Below are 19,033 nucleotides of genomic sequence, written 5' to 3'. Positions count from 1 at the left end.
CGAGGGTTCAGGACTTGTTACTGTTAAAATTTTGGAGAGCTTGACATTTACTTACAGTTTCTTGGCACAGTGGCAGGAGCCGCACAAATACATGCTTGCCAGCCCCACTGTCTTTTACAAATGTTTCTTTTAATGTATTCCTGTTTTCGGATCTGATTTAGCTTTCCTGATGGACAATATGGTTACAGCAAGGATGACGTGAAATAAGATCTATTGGGTACTCCCTTCCTCTTCTCTGTCCTCCTCTCTGTTTTATCCTTCCTTCTATTCTGCCATTGCCAGTGGGAATTAGACTGCTTAGGAAAGAAGGAAGCACAGGTGTGGGGGGGGTGCTGGTAAAGACAACAGGATTAACAGATCAAGGTAAGGTATTGGGGAATATTCGCTTGAAAAAGAGGGAGGGAGAAAGGCAAGGAGAGGGATATTACAATAAACCAAGAGGAGGAAAGAAGTGACTTAAAGAATTCAGAGAAAGAGAAGGAAGAGAAAGAGGGTGAAAAAGACTGGAATGAGGGAGCAACCAGAAAGGGAGAGGATGCAAAACAATAATGCTGTCTCATGTATGTACTGTGCTATTTTTCCTCTTAGAGGGAAAGATGAAAAAGGCACACCCACCTGGAGAGGCCGAAGTCAGATACTTTAACAACTCCTTGATCATTTACCAAACAGTTTCGAGCCGCCTGTAGTAACAATAGGTACCAGTGAGACTCTGTCCCTGGCACACGGGTTAAAGGCACAAAACTTCTGCCCACCGGGGGAATGAAGCCAGGGAAGCCTCATTTCTTTCAGCTCAAGAGACCTTTTCCCACCCAACAGGAGTCAGGTGATGCCACTGAGAAACTCTGATGTGTTGCCACTACATCTAAAGCAACCTGCTGTCTAGACAGAAGTAAAGCACCGGAGCGCACGCAGAATGATTTCGTTCACACCGACGATTCGCCAACACCCCATCCTCTACTGAATTGCTGAGAGAATGAGGGAGAACCAAACGCAGGTGTGTTTTGTTTGCTTTTCTGCCAGTGGGACTAAGACAATTTGAGCCTTGGTCTGGCTGAAATAAACAGGGCCACAAAACTCTGATGCCTCCAGAGGCCAGGTGGGCAAAGTGATAGAGGGAGTCCGGGTGGGTAGAGTGCAGGAAAATTCAGAGCACACCATTGGGTCTGTAGGAGAAGCTGCTCCTGGGCTCCAGGCGACTGTTAGCATGGCCTGTGAGAATGAGCCTGGTGTTTCAAGATGGCCAAGACTGTCAAGAGAAGCTGGAAATTCAGGGTTTTTAAATGTGTTTTTAAGTGTTTGCTAGCTAATAAAAAATTTAAAAAAAAAATGAAAACGAATGACTCTGATGTAACCAAACAATGGCTCTGTGCCAGGAGCAGCCCCACTGAGAAGCGGGGTTACCCTTCCGTCTTGGGTGGGGGACCCCACCATTTCCTTGTTGCAGTCGGAGGCTGGGCGTGAGTGATGGCTCCCACTCCCACTATAGCGCGACTTGTAGCATTGAGGCTGGAGATCCTTCACTGGCTGACCACTGGGGCACAGGCTCACCTAACTCGTAATGTTTTCTAGATAAAACTGAGATGATGATCCCGGCCACCCTCCTCATCCAGGTATGATATCTCTTCCACTGTTACTTCCACTCCCTCAGTCCTTGATCTCAGGCCAGTCCTTCTGATGTCCTACCAGGTCTCGGTGAAGGAATTGCTTTGACTCCAGGTATTCCATGGCTTCACAGACATCCTTGCACATCTCCAGCAGCTGCTGAGTCTGGAAGCGGTTGCGCATTTCCCTCAGGTAGTTCAGGAGGCAGCCATTGGCCATGTACTCAGTGATGATGAAGATGGGGCGCTGTTTGGTGCAGACGCCATACAACTGAACCAGCTTCTCATGGGAAAGATTCCTATGGGAGAGGCAAAGACCCAGTCCTCCCCGTCTGGCTCTCCATACTACTGAGAAAGGGGCTGGAGAGGAAAGGGGCTGGTCCGGAAGTAGAGCATCAGATAAGGGACCGTGATAACAAGTCGAGTTTCCTCCTTCCCACCCTAAACCCCAAAAGTGCCTAATATGTGAGGGCGGGGGGGGGGGATACAGAGCCCAAACAGAACAGAAAATAAGCCCAGGGCTAACTGAACACTAAGGCTAGTCAGAATCTGTCTTCTCTTTGAAAGTCTCATTTTTAAACACTTATCACCAAATGCTACTGAGCTAGTACACACCCAGTTCCGACACTGTTATCGCCAATATCCAAGGCAAAGAAATGGTTACCTTAGCAGTTAGTACTTCCGCCAATCAAAGATTGACCTCAGGCCCTGGCCCCAAATCTCTCTCACTCCAAGTCACCTTAAGCCATGGTGGAAACTGTTCCGGTAATTCCTAGACTCCAGCAACTGGATTGAAGGTTGAGTTTGGGCTGTAACTCACATCATGACCTTGGCTTCTTCAATGAACTCATCTTCGGACATGGAGCCTTCTTTGATCATCTTGATGGCCACGTCGTACTGGCCTCTCCATTTCCCATACTTCACTACCCCAAACTGTCCAGTCCCGAGCTCCTTCAAGAAGGTCAGGTCCTTTGGATCAATTTCCCATGATCCTATAACAACAAAGCCTAGATATGATTTTTTTGGGAATTGTGTATGTATAATTCCTATAATAGATAAGAATCCCTACGAGGGTAGAAATAGGCAGGCAGTAAAAGGGAAATGCTCAGGATTACTAATGTATCTTTGCTCAGGTAAATCTCAGGGACAGGGTGGTTACTGGTTGGAGGGATTGGAATTTTAGGTGCCAGGCAGCCATAAAGGAAGGAGAAACTGGACAACCTCTCAAAAGCCCTTTATGATTTTTTTTAAATCACACAATTAAGAAATAATCCCTTCAGGAATCGATGTGTTTGCAGTGCCTGTAGGAGCCACCAGAGGGAGAAAAATTATTAAGTAACTTGCTTGGCTCTGCCCTAATCTTCCTCGAGGCAGCTAGTGCAGAGCAGTGTGCTGCAAGGTCTACTTGGGCCCGTCCACCCTCCCCTAGAGAAATAAGCAGTTACCGTAGCCCAGGCCTGCAGTGGAAGGTGCATTCTTGTTTTGTTGAGACACTGGATATTTGAGCCTAGATATGAGCCCTGAAACATACAGAGGAGACGGTCATGTTGCTGGTGCAGTGTAGGAGACCGGATGCTGCACACACCCTCACATAAAATCTCGCACTTCTGACAGTCATCCTTCTGGTACATTGTGAATCCCAGGAGATCTCCATGAACCCAAATGTTTCTGGAAGCTTCTCCTCTCACAAAAGAATTTTCAGAAGAGAAAAAAAAAAAGACACAGAAAATACTCATTGATGTACACTCCTCAACTAAATATATCCCCACCTCCCAGCCCAGGCTTAGCTCACATCTAGCTTCTGCTTTTGTTACTTCAGTAACAAAAGCATAAGGACCCCCTAAAATGACAGTCTTGACACTTGACACTTAACACTGCCTTGCGTGGAGGTAGCAGAAAGCAGCAAGTCTTCCCAATGAAGCTTATCCATGTCTTCATGTCCTCACCAATCTCCAGGTTTTTAAATGTCTACCCTACTTAGAAACTGTCTTTGGGTATTTTCTAATCTGTATGTTCTCTGAGGGCAAGGACCTTGACTGATAATTTCACTGTGTTCTCCTCCGGTACCAAGAACATTGCTGTGTATACAGTAGAAGCTCAATGAGTACTTGCTGATTTGTTAATTACCAGGATCTTCTATGTCTTTCCTTAGCACTGAGCATCAGTCACCAAATAAGAAGTCACTCACTACTTGCTGTAAAGTCATCCTTTAACTTCCCCTTTACTTGATCTTGACCTGGCATCCTACGGGTTTTCTTTCACCAAATTTGCACTGCCCTGTGAGGCTTTTTCTTCCCCTCACCACCTTGTCCGGAATTGCCTTTCCTGGTTCTTGTCACGTGCTTCTTCTCTGGTGCCTCTGATACTCACCGGCAGAGTTATGCTGATGGTAGTTGATGAGCTCGGGTATGGTGCTGAAAAGGTGCTTCTCTGCCAGGTAATACTGGCTCTGAGGTGTGGAACACACAACATAATGGCGGATCACCCCTTGAGGGTCCCTGAAGAAGTGGAGGCTGGGTCAGTGACTTGGGAGCAAGGGTCAGCAGGACCCAAGAAGTAAAGTGAAATGAATTTTGAGTGTAAGGGGCAGAGACCATAGGAGGGGCACACCATGAAAACACCTCTGTCCTTTGTCCCCAGGGCCTTGACACAGTAACACTCACCCTGTTGATTTAGCAAACACAGACACGGTATATTTTCCAGCTTTGCTGGAGTCTCTGACAATGAAACCTCCTTCTTTCCCCTGAAACAACAAAAAAGAAGCCAACTTTAAGGAGGAAGTGGCACTCACACCTGCATTCTGCCTGCCCAAACTTGAGAGAAAAATTGAAGACTGAATTTTACTGCTGAGTGAGTGCCATGTTTTAGCAGCAACATCACTGCTTTTGATAGTGAAAAGTCTAATTGAGACCACCCCCCCCCATAATATGACAGTCTTGACACTGCCTTGCTTTGAGGGGACAGAGAGCAGAAAGCCCTCACTTGTTGTGCAAGGAGAATGCCGTTTGCCTGTGGTCACACCCTTACCTCTTGCTTTAGCAGCTGTTCAGCTTGACTCCGGGTCATGTGTTTGGAATACCACCTGTAAAGGAAGAAGGTTTCAGTAGCTCTTAGGCCATGGCATTTGCTGTTTAGAAGTTAGAGCGCCTTCCACAGTTCATCTATGCCAGTGGTTCAATCCAGTTCACTCAACTCCTACTTATGGAGTACCTATCATGTGCATAGTACCCTGCATCTCTTTCCCAGAGCCTGGTTGGAAATGAAGAGTAGAGGACAAAAGGCAGGTGGCAGAGGGACGCAGGGACGAGATCAGGGACAGGGCACCCAAGGACAATCCATTTCCACAATTCAGGAGAAGGGACAGTGACAGAAGGTTGACATTTCCACCCTTTCAAATGCTTCCTATCCAGCCGTCAAATCCTTTTCCTTGGCTCTTCTGGATTTGGGGGAGGGCATGATGATCTCTCCAGCTCTCATAAGCAAAGGGTGTTTGGAGTGAGGGTAAGACATAGCTACTAACTTAAGGTAGTGGCATCATTTGACCCAGTTGGTACTGACTTTAATAAGTATCTTGAAATAACGTATTGAAAGTATAAACATGTATACACTGTATTCAGTTCCTCTGGGAAGACTGTGCACTGGGGGCATAAGCATACTCACTCATACATTTCTATGGAGTCTTCTGCTTCGGTGACATAGTTACTAGGGATGTAGCCTTCCTGCCTGAAGAGGAGACAATGTGGTAGATCACCCAGCACTTCCCATCCTTGTGGGGGAGGGGGGGACAGATTCATACGCACCCCATATCTCTGAGCTCAGAACCAATCTCAAATGGAGATCTATAAGCCACTCCCCTCCCTCAAAGAGGACCATGCCACTGATGCATGGCTAGGCCAGTGAAGTGTGTAGTTTCTGCACATGTGGCACTGATTATATGTGCATGACAACATATGGCCCAGACCCTATAGGCTTAGAGATGTGGCTACAAGCAGAGCACTCTGGGAAGGATTTGGCAAGACAGCATATTCCCTTTGGGGTGGAAAGAACAACTGCTGATTGGGATACCGCGTAGGGAAATTGAGCTGCAAGCTTCTGCACACGTGTGGAGAGGGTTCCAGAAGAGCTGGAGTGGACTCACCCATTTTTATCCCGCGCTCGCCACCAGGGTAAGTTGCTCTCCTCCAGGATAAAATACTCGTCACCCTTTCGTAGCTGTAGGTCATTTGCATTCATCGGCATGTAATCATAAAGGGCTACAACCTTTTTCAGCTCACTTGTAGAGACAGGTGTTGCTGTTGGCTCAGGGGGCAGTGGCTTTTTCAAGATCTGTGTAGTTGGGGGAAAAAGTAGGGGTGTTTGGCTAGATATCAAGCACCCACCTCTTCTCCCACAACTCTCTGTCTTACTCGAAACACCAGTCTAACCTAAATCAGGCATAAACAAAAAAGGTTTATTCAGCATTCATTCAACAATGATTCTCAAGTATCTGTGCTGGGCTCTCAGCCTCGAGTCCGCGTTGGAATCATCTGGAGAGTGGTTAACAATCCCGGGCAGTTTCCTATACCAATCACGTCAAAATCTCAGGGGCGGGGCCCAGGCATCAATATTTTTAAAGCTTCCTGGACAAAAACCACGAACAGCCACGATCAAGAAAGCTTGGCACTAAACTAGTACATGGATCTGCTAAGTGGCCCTGAATCTTGGTTTCCTTGTTTGTAAAATGAGCATAATAACTCCTACCCTGCTTACTTACAAAGTATGAGAAAGTGCTTTTTAGACTTCAAAAAGTAACCAGAAAACCAACTTTTAAAATAATATATTAGTGGTAGGGTCAAGTATTGGGTATATGGGTGTTTACTGTTAAATTCTTACAACTTTGTTTGAAAAATATTTTTTATTTTAAAAACCAGGCTTTGTTTTGTTTTAAACAGGTGATTGGATTAAATTGTTGCCAAGAACATCCTAACAGCCCCCTCTCTCACCACTGAAGAGTGGTAAGATTTGTCCTTTTCAGGACAAATCCCATGTCTCCACATGAACATCAATTAACACTGCCAAGCCCCATGGGAGTTCTAAGACAGGTGTGTTTTCAGAGTGTGACTGCAAGATTCCTTTTTTTAATTTAAATTTTATTTTTAAAGTGATCTCTATACCCAATATGGGACTCGAACTCACAACCCCAAGATCAAGAGTCACACGCTCTACTGACTGAGCCAGCCAGGCACCAGTGTAAGTTTCTATTTAAGCAGTAACAGCATAATTTCTCTGTATACCTGGTCCTCCTCAGGCGTGGGAGGAAGGGGCTTTTTTGTCTTTCTGTGCGAACTCCCAGGTTTTAAGCCTGCAAAGTAAGAAACCAGTATTGATATAGAATGCATCTTAGGAAAGGGCCCAGGGACAGGTTTGCTTAGGGACTTAGCTTTTGTACACAGTGCCTTTAAGACAGTTTGGAGAAGTCTGAGGGGGTACAGCCTTGTGCCAAGTCACATGGTTTGGAGAGCAGAGCGCCAGTGGTATTTGCGCCCGGACTAATCCCCTTCCCCAGGCCCCTCTGTGCATTGGCCAACCCTTTAAAGAGTGACGGATAGAATCCAAAGAGGCAGAAATTTATCTTGATCGGATCTCTTACTTCCATTCCGGTTCTCCAGAATTTGGCAGCCCATCGCATTTTTGGCTGTCTGAGAGCAGCAGAGATACTGCCCATCTATCCAGAAGCAAGGGTGGTATTTCTGTACCAGATCGCTATTGTACCGGATTACTGTAAGAGGGAGAAAAGAGAGAGAGAGAGATCACATCTGACATTCTGAAGAATCCACCATTTGCATGTTTTCCTCTTTGACAAAGGGTAGAGGTGAGCTTCAAACAACTGCCCCTTCCTCCCCTACCCTGAAGGAAAGCAGACAACAAACCAGTTAGCTCACATCCCTGGCCCTGGAAAGTTCGTGTGCAATTCTCTGCAGTGGGCTGTCATGAGGACTGTCTCCTGACTACCGAGATAAGAATATCTGATGTCTCCAGAGCCCAAGAGAAACACACACACACACACACACACACACACACACACACACACACACACACACAATCTGTTTTCCCAGTAATCATTTCAATCCTCTTGTAAGGCAAAGTGTTGATGACGGTGTTCTTTTCCAGATACAGGAAACAATGTGCCTAAGCCAAACTCTTACTCCAGTTCTTAGCATACCAGTATCCCAGCTACCTGAGTGATCTTTTATTTTATTTAAGATTTTATTTATTTATTTGACAGACAGAGACAGGGAACACAAGAAGGGGGAGCAGCAGGCAGAGGGAGAAGCAGGCTCCCAGCTGAGCAGGGAGCCGGACACAGGACTCTATCCCAGGACTCTGGGATCATGACCAGAGCCCAAGGCAGATGCTTAACTGACTGAGCCACCCAGGCGTCCCCTAAGTGATCTTTTAGAGATATTTGCTTTAGTGAGAATGTCTGCATCAGGCTTTCGGTGTTCAGAGAATAGTCAACAGAATGGAACTCAGGAGCAAATGAAGTGATTCTTCCTGGTTCCATTCTTCCACTCCACTGAAGTGGCCTGAGCTCATTGTGAGAGACAAACACGGCACCTCCATTTCCTTTACAGAGTCATGAGGCTCAAAAGAGGTCCCAGAAGCCAAAGTCCTTTGTAAAGAATACAATGGTTTGCAGATAGGAGGAATTGGCATCACTCTTTTTAATACTGTGGTATCTCTAGGATCTTAGCATGAAGTCAATTAGACAAGTCCTCCTGGATCATATTGTCAGATAACAGAGAAGCAAAGACAACTGAAATAATTGACAACAGCTAGCATTAGGGCAAAAAGACCTCAAATGGTCTAAGAAAATGCACATTTGAGGGTCACCTGGGTGGCTCAATCGCTTAAGCATCTGCTTTCAGCTCAGGTCATGATCCCAGGGTCCTGAGGTTGGGCTCCCTGCTCAGTTAGGCGTCTGCTTCTTCCTCTCTCCCTGTCCCTCCCTGCTATGCTCTTTCTCTCTCTCAAATAAAAAAATAAAAAATCTTAAAAAAATACAATGTGTACATTTGAGGACCTACACATTTCAGTGTTTACTGCTAAGAGGAAGTCCACATAACTTCTTTAAAAGATTAAAAAACAAGGCAAAACTTTCCTCTATAGAGAACAACTCAAGTTCTTAAGAGCTTGCTAGTTACACTCATTCACTTAAGACTTTGGGGGAAGCCTAGAAGCTTCTGATGGCCAGGTGCATTTTACAGGCAAATGAACAAACGTGCTGTTTTTTTTTTAAAGTGCTATTTTAATGCTTTTCTAAGAGCATTTGAAGACTTCTAACCATTAGTCCCCGTCCATCCTCACCCCTTACTTTCTCAACACTCCCTTTCACCATCGTACCAAGCACAGTGTGGTGTGAGCTATTCAGATAAGGGGTTGCATTATCTATAGAGAATTTTATTTTATTTAATTTTTGAAAATATTTTAAAGATTTTTATTTATTTATTTGAGAGAGAGAGAGAGAGAGCGAGCATGGGGGGGGGCAGAGGAAGAGGGAGAAACAGACTCCCTGCTGAGCACAAAGCCCCACAATGAGGAGCTCCACATGGGGGCTCGATCCCAGATCCCAGGATCCTGAGATCATGACCTGAGCTGAAGGCAGAGGTTTAACCGATTAAGCCACCCAGGCGCCCATCTATAGAGGATTTTAAAACAATAATAAAACCAACCCAAAGTCTTTCTTTTATTATTACCAGCCACTGGCAATTCTGAACCATGTTCCAGATATCAACCGAACTGATTGCTCTCACTACCTCCACTTTCTGCCCACCCTCCCCCCACCATTATTCTTCACCCAGGGATCTGAAGACCCTCTGGTATAGGCCTAGACCTTGGTAGACCTGTGAAGAATTCTTTCTCTTTCTTTTTTTTTTTTTTGGTTGTATATAAGAATTTCTTTTTTTAAATTAACATATAATATAATGTTTGTTTCAGGGGTACAGGTCTGTGAATCATCAGTAATACACAATTCACAGCACTCACTATAGCACATACCCTCCGCAAGGCCCATCACCCAGGCACCCCAAACGTCCCAGACCTCTCCCCTCTAGCAACCCTCAGTTTGTTTCCTGAGATTAAGAGTGTCTTATGGTTTGTCTCCCTCTCTGGTTTCCTCTTGTTTCATTTTTCCCTTCTCTCCCCTATGATCCTCTGTCTCATTTCTCAAATTCCTCCTATCAGTGAGATCATAGGATAATTGTCTTCTCTGATTGACTTATTCCGCTTAGCATAATACCCTCTAGTTCCAACCACATTGTTGCAAATGGCAAGGTTTCTTTCTTTTTTTTTTTTTTTTTGATCTACCAAGAATTCCTAATCAACCCCTGGCTACTGTGATAAACTAAGGTATGCGAATAAGCTAATGAGGGCACATAATGCTTTCTGCTCTCTCTACTTCCAGCAGATCATAAGGAGCTCACCCTATGTTCCCAAATACTGCCTGCCTCTTAAGAGGTCCCCTGAAGATGACACCCTTTCCTTTTGTTGCCCCATCCAGAGCTGGTATTTCTAGCTACTTAGGTGAGAATTGCCAAAGTAGAGTGTTTGTCAGGGACTGTTTGTGTCCCTCCCCACCCCCGAATGTCCCTCAATGTCATGGTATTAGGAGATGGAGACTTCGGGAGGTACTTAGGTCATAAGAGCAGAGTCCTCATGATGGGAATAGTGCCCTTATAAGAAGAGACTTGAGAGAGATTCTCTCTCTCTGGCATATGAGAAAATAGCCATTCTGCAAGCCAGGCAGATAGTTCTCACCAGAAACCAAACCCACTGGCACACCGATCTTGGATTCCCAGCTTCCAGAACTGTGATAAATCAATATTTGTTGTTTAAGCCACTTGGTCTATGGTATTTTTTTTTTTATTACAACCCGAGCTGATCACCACTGTGTCCAAGTGAGAGGGCCAGGAAAGACTACTGCACCGATGCATAGGGCCAGTCCTGCCTGGGAATATTAATGGTTGGTCCACATATCCTAAGTACTTGATGAGCTGCTCTCTCATATTCATATTTATCAGGATAACATCTAAAACTCTGTTTCAGGCATGCACGAAGTAGTCCTCCCTATACTGGTTGTTGGAGTTTTGCCATGCCCCTCTTTCTTTCATTATTGGTGAGCTCAGGCCTTTTGCTTATTTTTGATGTTGCAATTTGGAGAGGATCTATTGAGCTAGACCAAAGAAAGATTCTAGAGCGAATGCAGACACCTATCTGTGGTGCTACACCATTAAAGTGTGCACTGCTGTGTTCAAGGAAATGGAAGAAGAGAGTGCATGGCTACGTCCTCAGGGATGCAACTTCTGCATGGAAGGTGCCACTGAAAAAAGATGGCAGCTGGATATGGGGCACCTGAAGCCCTACTTTTATTTTTTAATTTTTATTAAAAAAATTTTTTTTAAGATTTTATTTATTTGACAGAGAGAGAAAGAGCACAAACAGAGGGAGCAGAAGGCAGAGGGAGAGGGAGAAGCAGGCTTCCCGCTGAGCAGAGAGCCCGAGGCGGGACCTGATCCCAAACTCCTGGGATCATGACCTGAGCCCAACATAGCCACTTAACCGACCGAACCACCAGGCATCCTGAGGCTCAGATCCAGGACCGGAGAAGGTTCCCTCACGTACTTTCATAGCTAATACCCCTGCAGAGGTAGCCAGTACCCTGATGAAGTCCCCTTCTCATGTTAGTGATTTGCAGTTGGTGCATTTCATCCTACAGTAGGATAACTTAACCCCAGAGTAGGATTTTATGCTGGCTAGATTAGTTCATGACTGGCATTGCCAGCACCTGGGGCCATTCTGATGTTGTTAGGACTTGCACCTAAATCTCCTAGCAACTGTGGTATTTGTTGCAAGGTCCTTCCTTTTTGGGTCATGTTGTTGGTCCAGGCAGGTTCAACAAGACACACACCCAGGTCTAGAACAACTGGAAATGAAATGCCTTCAGTCAAATGCAAGAGAGAGAAGGCAACATTGCACCTTAACCCACACTAACCATCCACACTCATAACCCAGTTGAAAGGGTGGTGATTTCTGTTTGTTTTGGCTTTATTTTTACTGTTGTAATTTTACCTGCCCAGTGAACTTTAATAGTAGTGTATAACCAGAATGATAGGTTTGCCATTTGAGTCAGTAAACCAAGTTTACAAGCTGAATATTCTTATCCTCTGTCATTGCTCATACCTTGAATGTAGAGGGCACTCTAGAAGTATTTGTTAGGCTAATCTATGACTGGTTTTGAAATTCGTCGTTTAAGTGTAAAGGAGTTACTAACTTGCACATGTTACTTTTTTTTTCTTTTCTGGTTCTCCCTCAGTATGTCCCATCATCGCCTATCTCCAAACTAAATCCTAGCTGTCCATCAACATGGAGCCCAACCACCCATGGTGGTTGTTTACCCTTACAGAAATATCTGTTGACACAACAGATATGCTCCCTTTCTGTATGCAAGGCACTGTATGACGCACTGTGGAGAAAACCAAGGAAGTGCAAATATACAGGCCCTCTGTGTACTCGTTTTGTACCCCTAGGGCTAAAGCAGGCCACTTACTTCAAAACATGCCAAGAACTGGACTTCGTGGTACAAGATAGCACCAATTTGCAATCTCAACATGGCCTTCCTCTAGAATATCTTGCAGCCAACTACAGGTGTACTTTCTGGACTTGAGAACACCCAAGCAGCATGACACTAGGCAATAAGCTTAGGTTCTGGAGTCCTACAGACATAGGGATGTGGTTAAGACCCAGGCTTCACCTCTCTGCATGTCCCTGAGTGTGACCATGAGCAGGTTACTGAACCTCTTTGAACCTCAGTTCCCTCATCTGTAAATAGGGGAATGATACATACTTCATAAGCTTATCGTGAGGATTAAAAGCTAGTATACTTGAAACAGTCGGCACTGAGCCTGGAACATACTAAGTGCTCATTAAGTGAGTAATTAGTAATTACTGTTACTATTGTCTTGAACCCAAGGTAGCTGTGGGAATTCAATGAGATAATAAATGTAAGATATCTAGCTCAGTGTCTGGCATGTAGCAAGGATTCAATAAATGACCCCTTTCTTCCTTTCTCCTCTCCTCTTTCAGCTTGAAAGATTTGGTGATGTTTATTTTGGCCAATCAGACTTGCATTCAAGGGAGTGAATAAGGGTGGTACAATGAGCCACTGAATATCAGAATCTAAATGTTAAGACAAAGGGCTGTCGTGCAATAACCCAACCATGCTGTTATCAGTCTGCCATCCTTCCTGTTTCTCTAGGCAGCCTTTCCTGATGTCAACTCAACCAGTTAATCTCTCAGTCACTTGACATGTGGCTATATATATACACACAAATATGTCTGCATGCATCCTGTGCTGCAAGCCTTTAGAGTCAAGTTTATCTCAGCACACTGTATGGGCTATGTCAAGTGCTGAAACTGTGTTCAAGTTTAAGTCCTCACAAAACAAGGAACATGGACGTGTTCCTTAGAAAATATTTAGCCACAGTGAAGAGATGTACAGTGCTTTCCTGTACAGTGTTTTACAGTTTTCTACGGCTTTCACACACATTACCTTATTGGATCATTCGGACAACCTTGGAGGTAGGTATGGCAGGCATTGCTATGATTTCTCTTTCAGAAGAAGAAATGATGCCTCAGAAGAAGCTTGTTGGCCTACTTTCCAGAGGTCACCCAGTTTATTTGTGGTGGTAGAGGGCTTGGAAAGAGATTCCCCACTCTAACTTCAAGCATTCTCATGATCACCTAATCATTGGAACTAGGTATTTTATATTTAGGACTTGAAATATTGCAATGACCATTGAATGACACACCACACCACCCTCAAAATTGGTGTAAAGAGTGGGACTGTTTTATAGATAGAGAAATAGAGGGCCTACAATTGTAGAATTGCACTAGAGAGATAGTGGTAGAACTGGGTTGAAACTCTGAGTCTAGCACATTATATTTTATTCATAAAATGGAATATGAAACTCAATTGTATCACTAATAATGGAGAAAATGCAGTCTACCATCCTTCCTCTCTGTCGTCCTCCTTCCCCCTCCCTCCTCTCTTTCCTTCCTTCCCTTCCGCCTCATCTCTTTCTTCTTTCTCTCACCTCCCTTTTTCCATCCATTCTTCTTTTCCCTCTCCTTCTCCCTCTATCCGTCTCTCTTTCTCCTTCCTCTCTTCTCTCTCTCTCTTTCTCCCTCCCCACTTTCTTCCCTTCTTTCTTTGGAAACTAGTTTCTTTTCCAAATAATTCTCACCATTTTTGAGCTGGTGAATCCAACGCTTCCGCAGTTCTTCAGTTGGGGAGAAGACATAAAGAGGCCCTTCATCATACACAACCTGAATGAAGCAATGGACACACAGACTTCAGCAGTTAGGATTCAGAAAAAAGAAGAAAGTCTTTGAAGGAACTAATCTTAAGCTACAATTTTGTATATCCATAGTGGAAAACAAAGAAAGGTAGGGTCTTCTGTCAGTATCCAGGGTTGTAGGATTTAGAAATTCTTAACTTTTTAAATAGTCTCAGATCCTCTTGACTTATGTTTCAATTTGTGTGTAAACTTAGTTCATAATATTTCCCCCAGCCTTGGTGGAGACAGGATTTGTGTTTATTCAACAAAGAATATCTTATGATTTTATTAAACCTTGAGTTTGTATAGAAGAGAAATGGTAGTAATGATTTGTATAACTTAAGTCTTGTTTGGTAGATGAGGGTTATTCACTTGGATAGTATGAAGCAAAATTTTAACTTATGGCTAATTTTTCTCCTACTGCCTAGTGGCCTCCCCTTGCCAAAACAAACCAAGTTTGAAACCACAAAAGAGTAAAGTATATATTTACTTCAAAAAGAGAAAAATATATATTAAGCAGTGTCTTCAGATCAAACAGGCAGTAATTTTTTGAACACTTCACATGTACAAGGCATTGTGTTAGGTGTTCTGGAGGTTCATGAAACATGTGGTTCCAATCCTCACAGACTCAACAGACATTACATAGTGGATTCTGAAATCAATGTAAATTAATTTGAATTATCTGGTATTTGGCATTACCCACTAGCCCAACCGAACAACATCTTGTTGAAAGACGGTAGTAAAAACTATGTCTAAAACACTCCTCCTTCACAGGTTTTGTAGACTTTGATACAGTCAGGGACATGAACAAGATCCTTGCACATTTTTCTCTTTGCTTCTTAATCTAGCTGTGCTCATAAATCCATGACAGAAAGCCCCCTCCCCTGAGACTTTCCACTTCCTTTTCTGGCTTTCACTGTTTGCAGAGGCTGCTATGTTCACAACATGTGACCTACAGAGTTTTTAGGACACAAGTAAACCAAATTGTAGATTGAATCTGAAGCTTTGTTCTCCTTCATGGGTTACAGTGCATCTCTGAAACAGATGTCTATGTGGCTCTTCAGTTACTTCAGACTAGAATAGAATTTAGGTTTATGTGTAATGTAATGAGCCTTCCCCATACCAAACTTCCTAATAACTACTCCTTCCCTCCCCTTTTCTGTCTTTTCAACCCACATGACCACCACTAGACAGATAGGCAGAACCAGAAGGAAGTGAAATGCTCACCCAACAAACAAAGCATCTTTCTCAATGCAGTTACCATAGACAAGACACACTATAATAGAATTACTGCCATTATGGATTCTCTTTGAGGTGTACGGACTAAAAGGTACCATGTTAAATTGGGAAAATAGAAAAGAAAACAGTCTTAGCCCATGTCAGTCTCATTTCTCCCTTCAGCTTCCTTGTCCACCTCAAATTCTGTTCACTGGGACCTAGTATTCTTCACTGTGCCCTGCACCCCAACCCTAATTATTACATTACAGGTACCTTTGAGAGCTGGTGAGAGAAAACACCTTACCTGGAAGGGGTAAGGGAACCTTTCAATGATTGAAATCTGCTCCATTTCACTGGACTCTTCACCCCTTCTCTGCAATGAAAGATGAAAGCATATGCCACTGTAGAAAACAGTGTGGAGATTCCTCAAAAAGTTACAAATAGAGCTACCTTACGGCCCAGCAATTTCACTATAGGTATTTACCCGAAGAATACAAAAACACTAATTCAAAGGGATATGTGCACCCCAACGTTTACAGGAGCATTACTTACAAGAGCCGAGATATGGAAGCAGCCCAGATGTCCATCAATTAATGAATGTATAAAGAAAATGTGATATATTTATACAATGGAATGTTATTCAGCCATTAAAAAGAATGAAATCTTGCCATTTGCAACAACATGGATGGAGCTAGAGAGCATAATGCTAAGTGAAATAAGTCAGAAAAACACAAATACCATATGATTTCACTCGTATGTGGAATTTAAGAAACAAAACAAACAAGCAAAGGAAAAAATGAGAGAGTCAAAGCAAGAAACAGATTTTTGAGTATAGAGAACAATCTGATGTTTACCAGAGGGGAGGTGGGTGAGTGGGTTAAATAGGTGATGGGGATTAAGGAGTGCACTTGTGATGATCACAGGAAGATGTATGGAACTGTTGAATTACTATATTGTACACCTGAAACCAATATAGCACTGCATGTTAACAAACTAGAATTAAAATAAAAACTTAAAAAAGAAAGCATAGTTATTGGTTGATGAATTGGTTTTTTTGGATTTCCTTAGGTATTGGGAGTCCTCTGTATTTGCTCCAGAAGAATTTCCTGCCTAGACAATGCTAATTATTAGAGATTGCTTTCTTTAACCCAGTAGGGACACATGTCCATAAGATCCAGCACATACATGTTCAAAAAAACCTCAGGCATCTCAAACTATCGAGGAAAGGGAGGGTACCACTAATTTTGGTGTGTGTGTGTGTGTTGGAGGGGCTATTTCACACCATACATGAAAGTAAATTCAAAAGCTTAATGGATGGATTCAAAGCTTAATATAAAAATGGAACAATAAGTGGACAGAGAAAAGAAATAAATGACTATATATAATTTTATGGGAGACAAGACTTCCCGCTATAATGCTAAAGGTTAGACTCATTAAGGAAAGATGAACTAATTTGATGACATAAATTTTAAAACCCAGAATGGTAAAAATGAACAAGTAAAAAACACCATAAACAAAGTTCAAAGATAAATGAAAAACTGGGGAAAATATTTTCAACATGTATTATAATTAAGGATTGATACTTTTAATATATCAAGATATCTTTTTTTAAGATTTTATTTATTTGACAGAGCTCACAAGTAGGCAGAGAGGCAGGCAGAGAGAGAGGAGGAAGCAGGCTCCCTGCTGAGCAGAGAGCCCGATGTGGGGCTTGATGCGGGGCTCGATCCCAGGACCCTGGGATCATGACCTGAGCCAAAGGCAGAGGCTTTAACCCACTGAGGCACCCAGGCGCCCCTATGCCAAGATCTCTTAAAAAGTACTAGCAATAAGGTCAACATTTCAATGGAAAAATGGCAAAAAATGAACAGGCAATTCACAAATGGAAAAACGTAAATGAACTGTAAGACATACAAACGTTCAACCTTATTAGTAACCAAATATTGAAAAATAAGTCAGCAATGAAATATCACTTTTCTTGGCTGTCAAATTAACAAACATATAAAATATCTGGTATTGGAAAGAATGTAGAGAAATAGAGATACTCTCATGTATAGCTTGTAGGAGTGTACAAAATTTAGAAAATAAAATCAAATAAAAAGATAAACATAACCAAATTGTGCAGATTTAATAAAGAGAAGAACAATATTTTACTTCTAGGAAGTTATTATAAGGTAAAGAATAGCAGAAGTTTGTAAAGATGTATGCAAGGATGTTCTCAGTGTGGTTATAATATCAAGTTGGAACAACTTAAATGTGTAATAGTAAGAGATTGGTTAAACAAATTGCAATATATTCATAATAGAGAATACCACACAGCCATTAAAATCACATTATTAAAGAGTATCTATTGTCATGGGAAAAATTTCCATATATTGTTAAATTGAAAAAGTACATTACAAATCAAGATGTGTAGTATGATTCTAAGTTTTAAATATGTAAGTACATAGGGGCACCTGGCACACTCAGTAGGAAGAGCATGTGACTCTTGATCTCAGGGTCCTGAGTTTGAGCCCTACATTGGGTGTAGAGATAGTTAAATAACATTTTTAAAAGATTTATTTATTTTTTTTAGAGAGAGAGAGAGAGAGAGGAAGAGAGAGTGAGCGTCGGGGGAGGGGCAGAGGGAGAGAATCTTCAAGCAGCAGACTCCCGGCTGGGCCTGGAACCCATCACAGGGCTGGATCCCAGGACCCTTGAGATCACAACAGGAGCCAAAACAAAGAGTTGGATGCTTAACCAACTGAGTCACCCAGGTGTCCCTTAAGTAAATAAACTTTACAAAAATAAATACACAATATGCATATTAGTGTGAATATATGTTTCAAGTGGAGAAAAACAACTGTAAGTCTGTATACCAACATATATTAGTCATTTCTAGCTGAATAATGGGATCATGCATGATTTTATCTTCTTTATTGTGCTTTTTTGTATTTTCTAGAGTTTCTATAATAGGTACACACTACTCTTGTAATTAGGAAAAAATAATAAATGATATTTTTTTAAAAACTCAACTCAGAAATCCATATGCATTTTGCCTTGGAGAGGCTCTGGGAAATGAGAGGAGAATCAAGAGTGAGTTGTTAAAGAATCTCATGACTCAGGGGCACCTGGGTGGCTCAGTGGGTTAAGCCTCTGCCTTCGGCTCCGGTCATGATCTCAGGGTCTTGGGATCGAGTCCTGCATGGGGCTCTCTGCCCGGCAGGGAGCCTGCTTCCTTCCTCCCTCTCTCTCTGCCTGCCTCTCTGCCTGCTTGTGATCTCTGTCTGCCAAATAAATGAACAAACTCTTTTAAAAAAAAGAAAATTTCGGGACGCCTGGGTGGCTCAGTTGGTTGAGCGGCTGCCTTCGGCTCAGGTCATGATCCCAGCGTCCTGGGATCGAGTCCCGCATCGGGCTCCTTACTCACTGGGGAGCCTGCTTCTCCCTCTGCCTCTGCCTGCCATTCTGTCTGCCTGTGCTTGCTCTCTCTCCCTCTCTCTCTCTGACAAATAAATAAATAAAATCTTTAAAAAAAAAAAAAGAAAATTTCACATATTGGGACTCCTGGCTGGCTCAGGCAGTGGAGCATGTGACTCTTGATCTCAGGGTTGTAAGGTGGAGCCCCACGTTGGTTGTGGAGATACTATTTATTTATTTATTTATTTATTAAAGATTTATTTATTTATTTGACAGATAGAAATCACAAGGAGGCAGAGAGGCAGGCAGAGAGAGAGGAAGCAGGCCCCCGGCTGAGCAGAGAGCCCCACACGGGGCTCGATCCCAGGACCCTGACACCATGACCTGAGCCGAAGGCAGAGGCTTTAACCCACTGAGCCACCCAGGCGCCCCTTATTTTTT

At 43.1% G+C, this 19,033-nt stretch overlaps 1 protein-coding gene across 2 annotated transcripts in view; it reads right to left on the bottom strand.

Moving 5' to 3' along the window:
- The window catches only part of BTK (Bruton tyrosine kinase), a 32,987-nt gene that overhangs the window by 3,510 nt on the left and 10,444 nt on the right, over positions 1-19,033 (bottom strand). For both annotated transcript variants that reach the window (XM_047715284.1, XM_047715283.1), the window contains exons 4-16: positions 15,498-15,566; positions 13,883-13,964; positions 7,231-7,359; positions 6,875-6,942; positions 5,740-5,927; positions 5,262-5,324; positions 4,629-4,683; positions 4,265-4,344; positions 3,972-4,099; positions 3,047-3,121; positions 2,422-2,593; positions 1,684-1,900; positions 616-680 (exon numbers count right to left, since the gene is read on the bottom strand). In XM_047715284.1, the coding sequence (XP_047571240.1) occupies positions 616-680; positions 1,684-1,900; positions 2,422-2,593; positions 3,047-3,121; positions 3,972-4,099; positions 4,265-4,344; positions 4,629-4,683; positions 5,262-5,324; positions 5,740-5,927; positions 6,875-6,942; positions 7,231-7,359; positions 13,883-13,964; positions 15,498-15,566 (1,391 nt within the window). The remainder of the gene's footprint in view (positions 1-615; positions 681-1,683; positions 1,901-2,421; positions 2,594-3,046; positions 3,122-3,971; positions 4,100-4,264; positions 4,345-4,628; positions 4,684-5,261; positions 5,325-5,739; positions 5,928-6,874; positions 6,943-7,230; positions 7,360-13,882; positions 13,965-15,497; positions 15,567-19,033) is intronic.

This window comes from Lutra lutra, chromosome X, assembly GCF_902655055.1.
Source record: "Lutra lutra chromosome X, mLutLut1.2, whole genome shotgun sequence".
In the NCBI taxonomy this organism is placed as follows: domain Eukaryota; kingdom Metazoa; phylum Chordata; class Mammalia; order Carnivora; family Mustelidae; genus Lutra; species Lutra lutra.
Note: the sequence above shows the minus strand (reverse complement) of the source record. Positions and strands in the feature narration are given on the sequence as shown.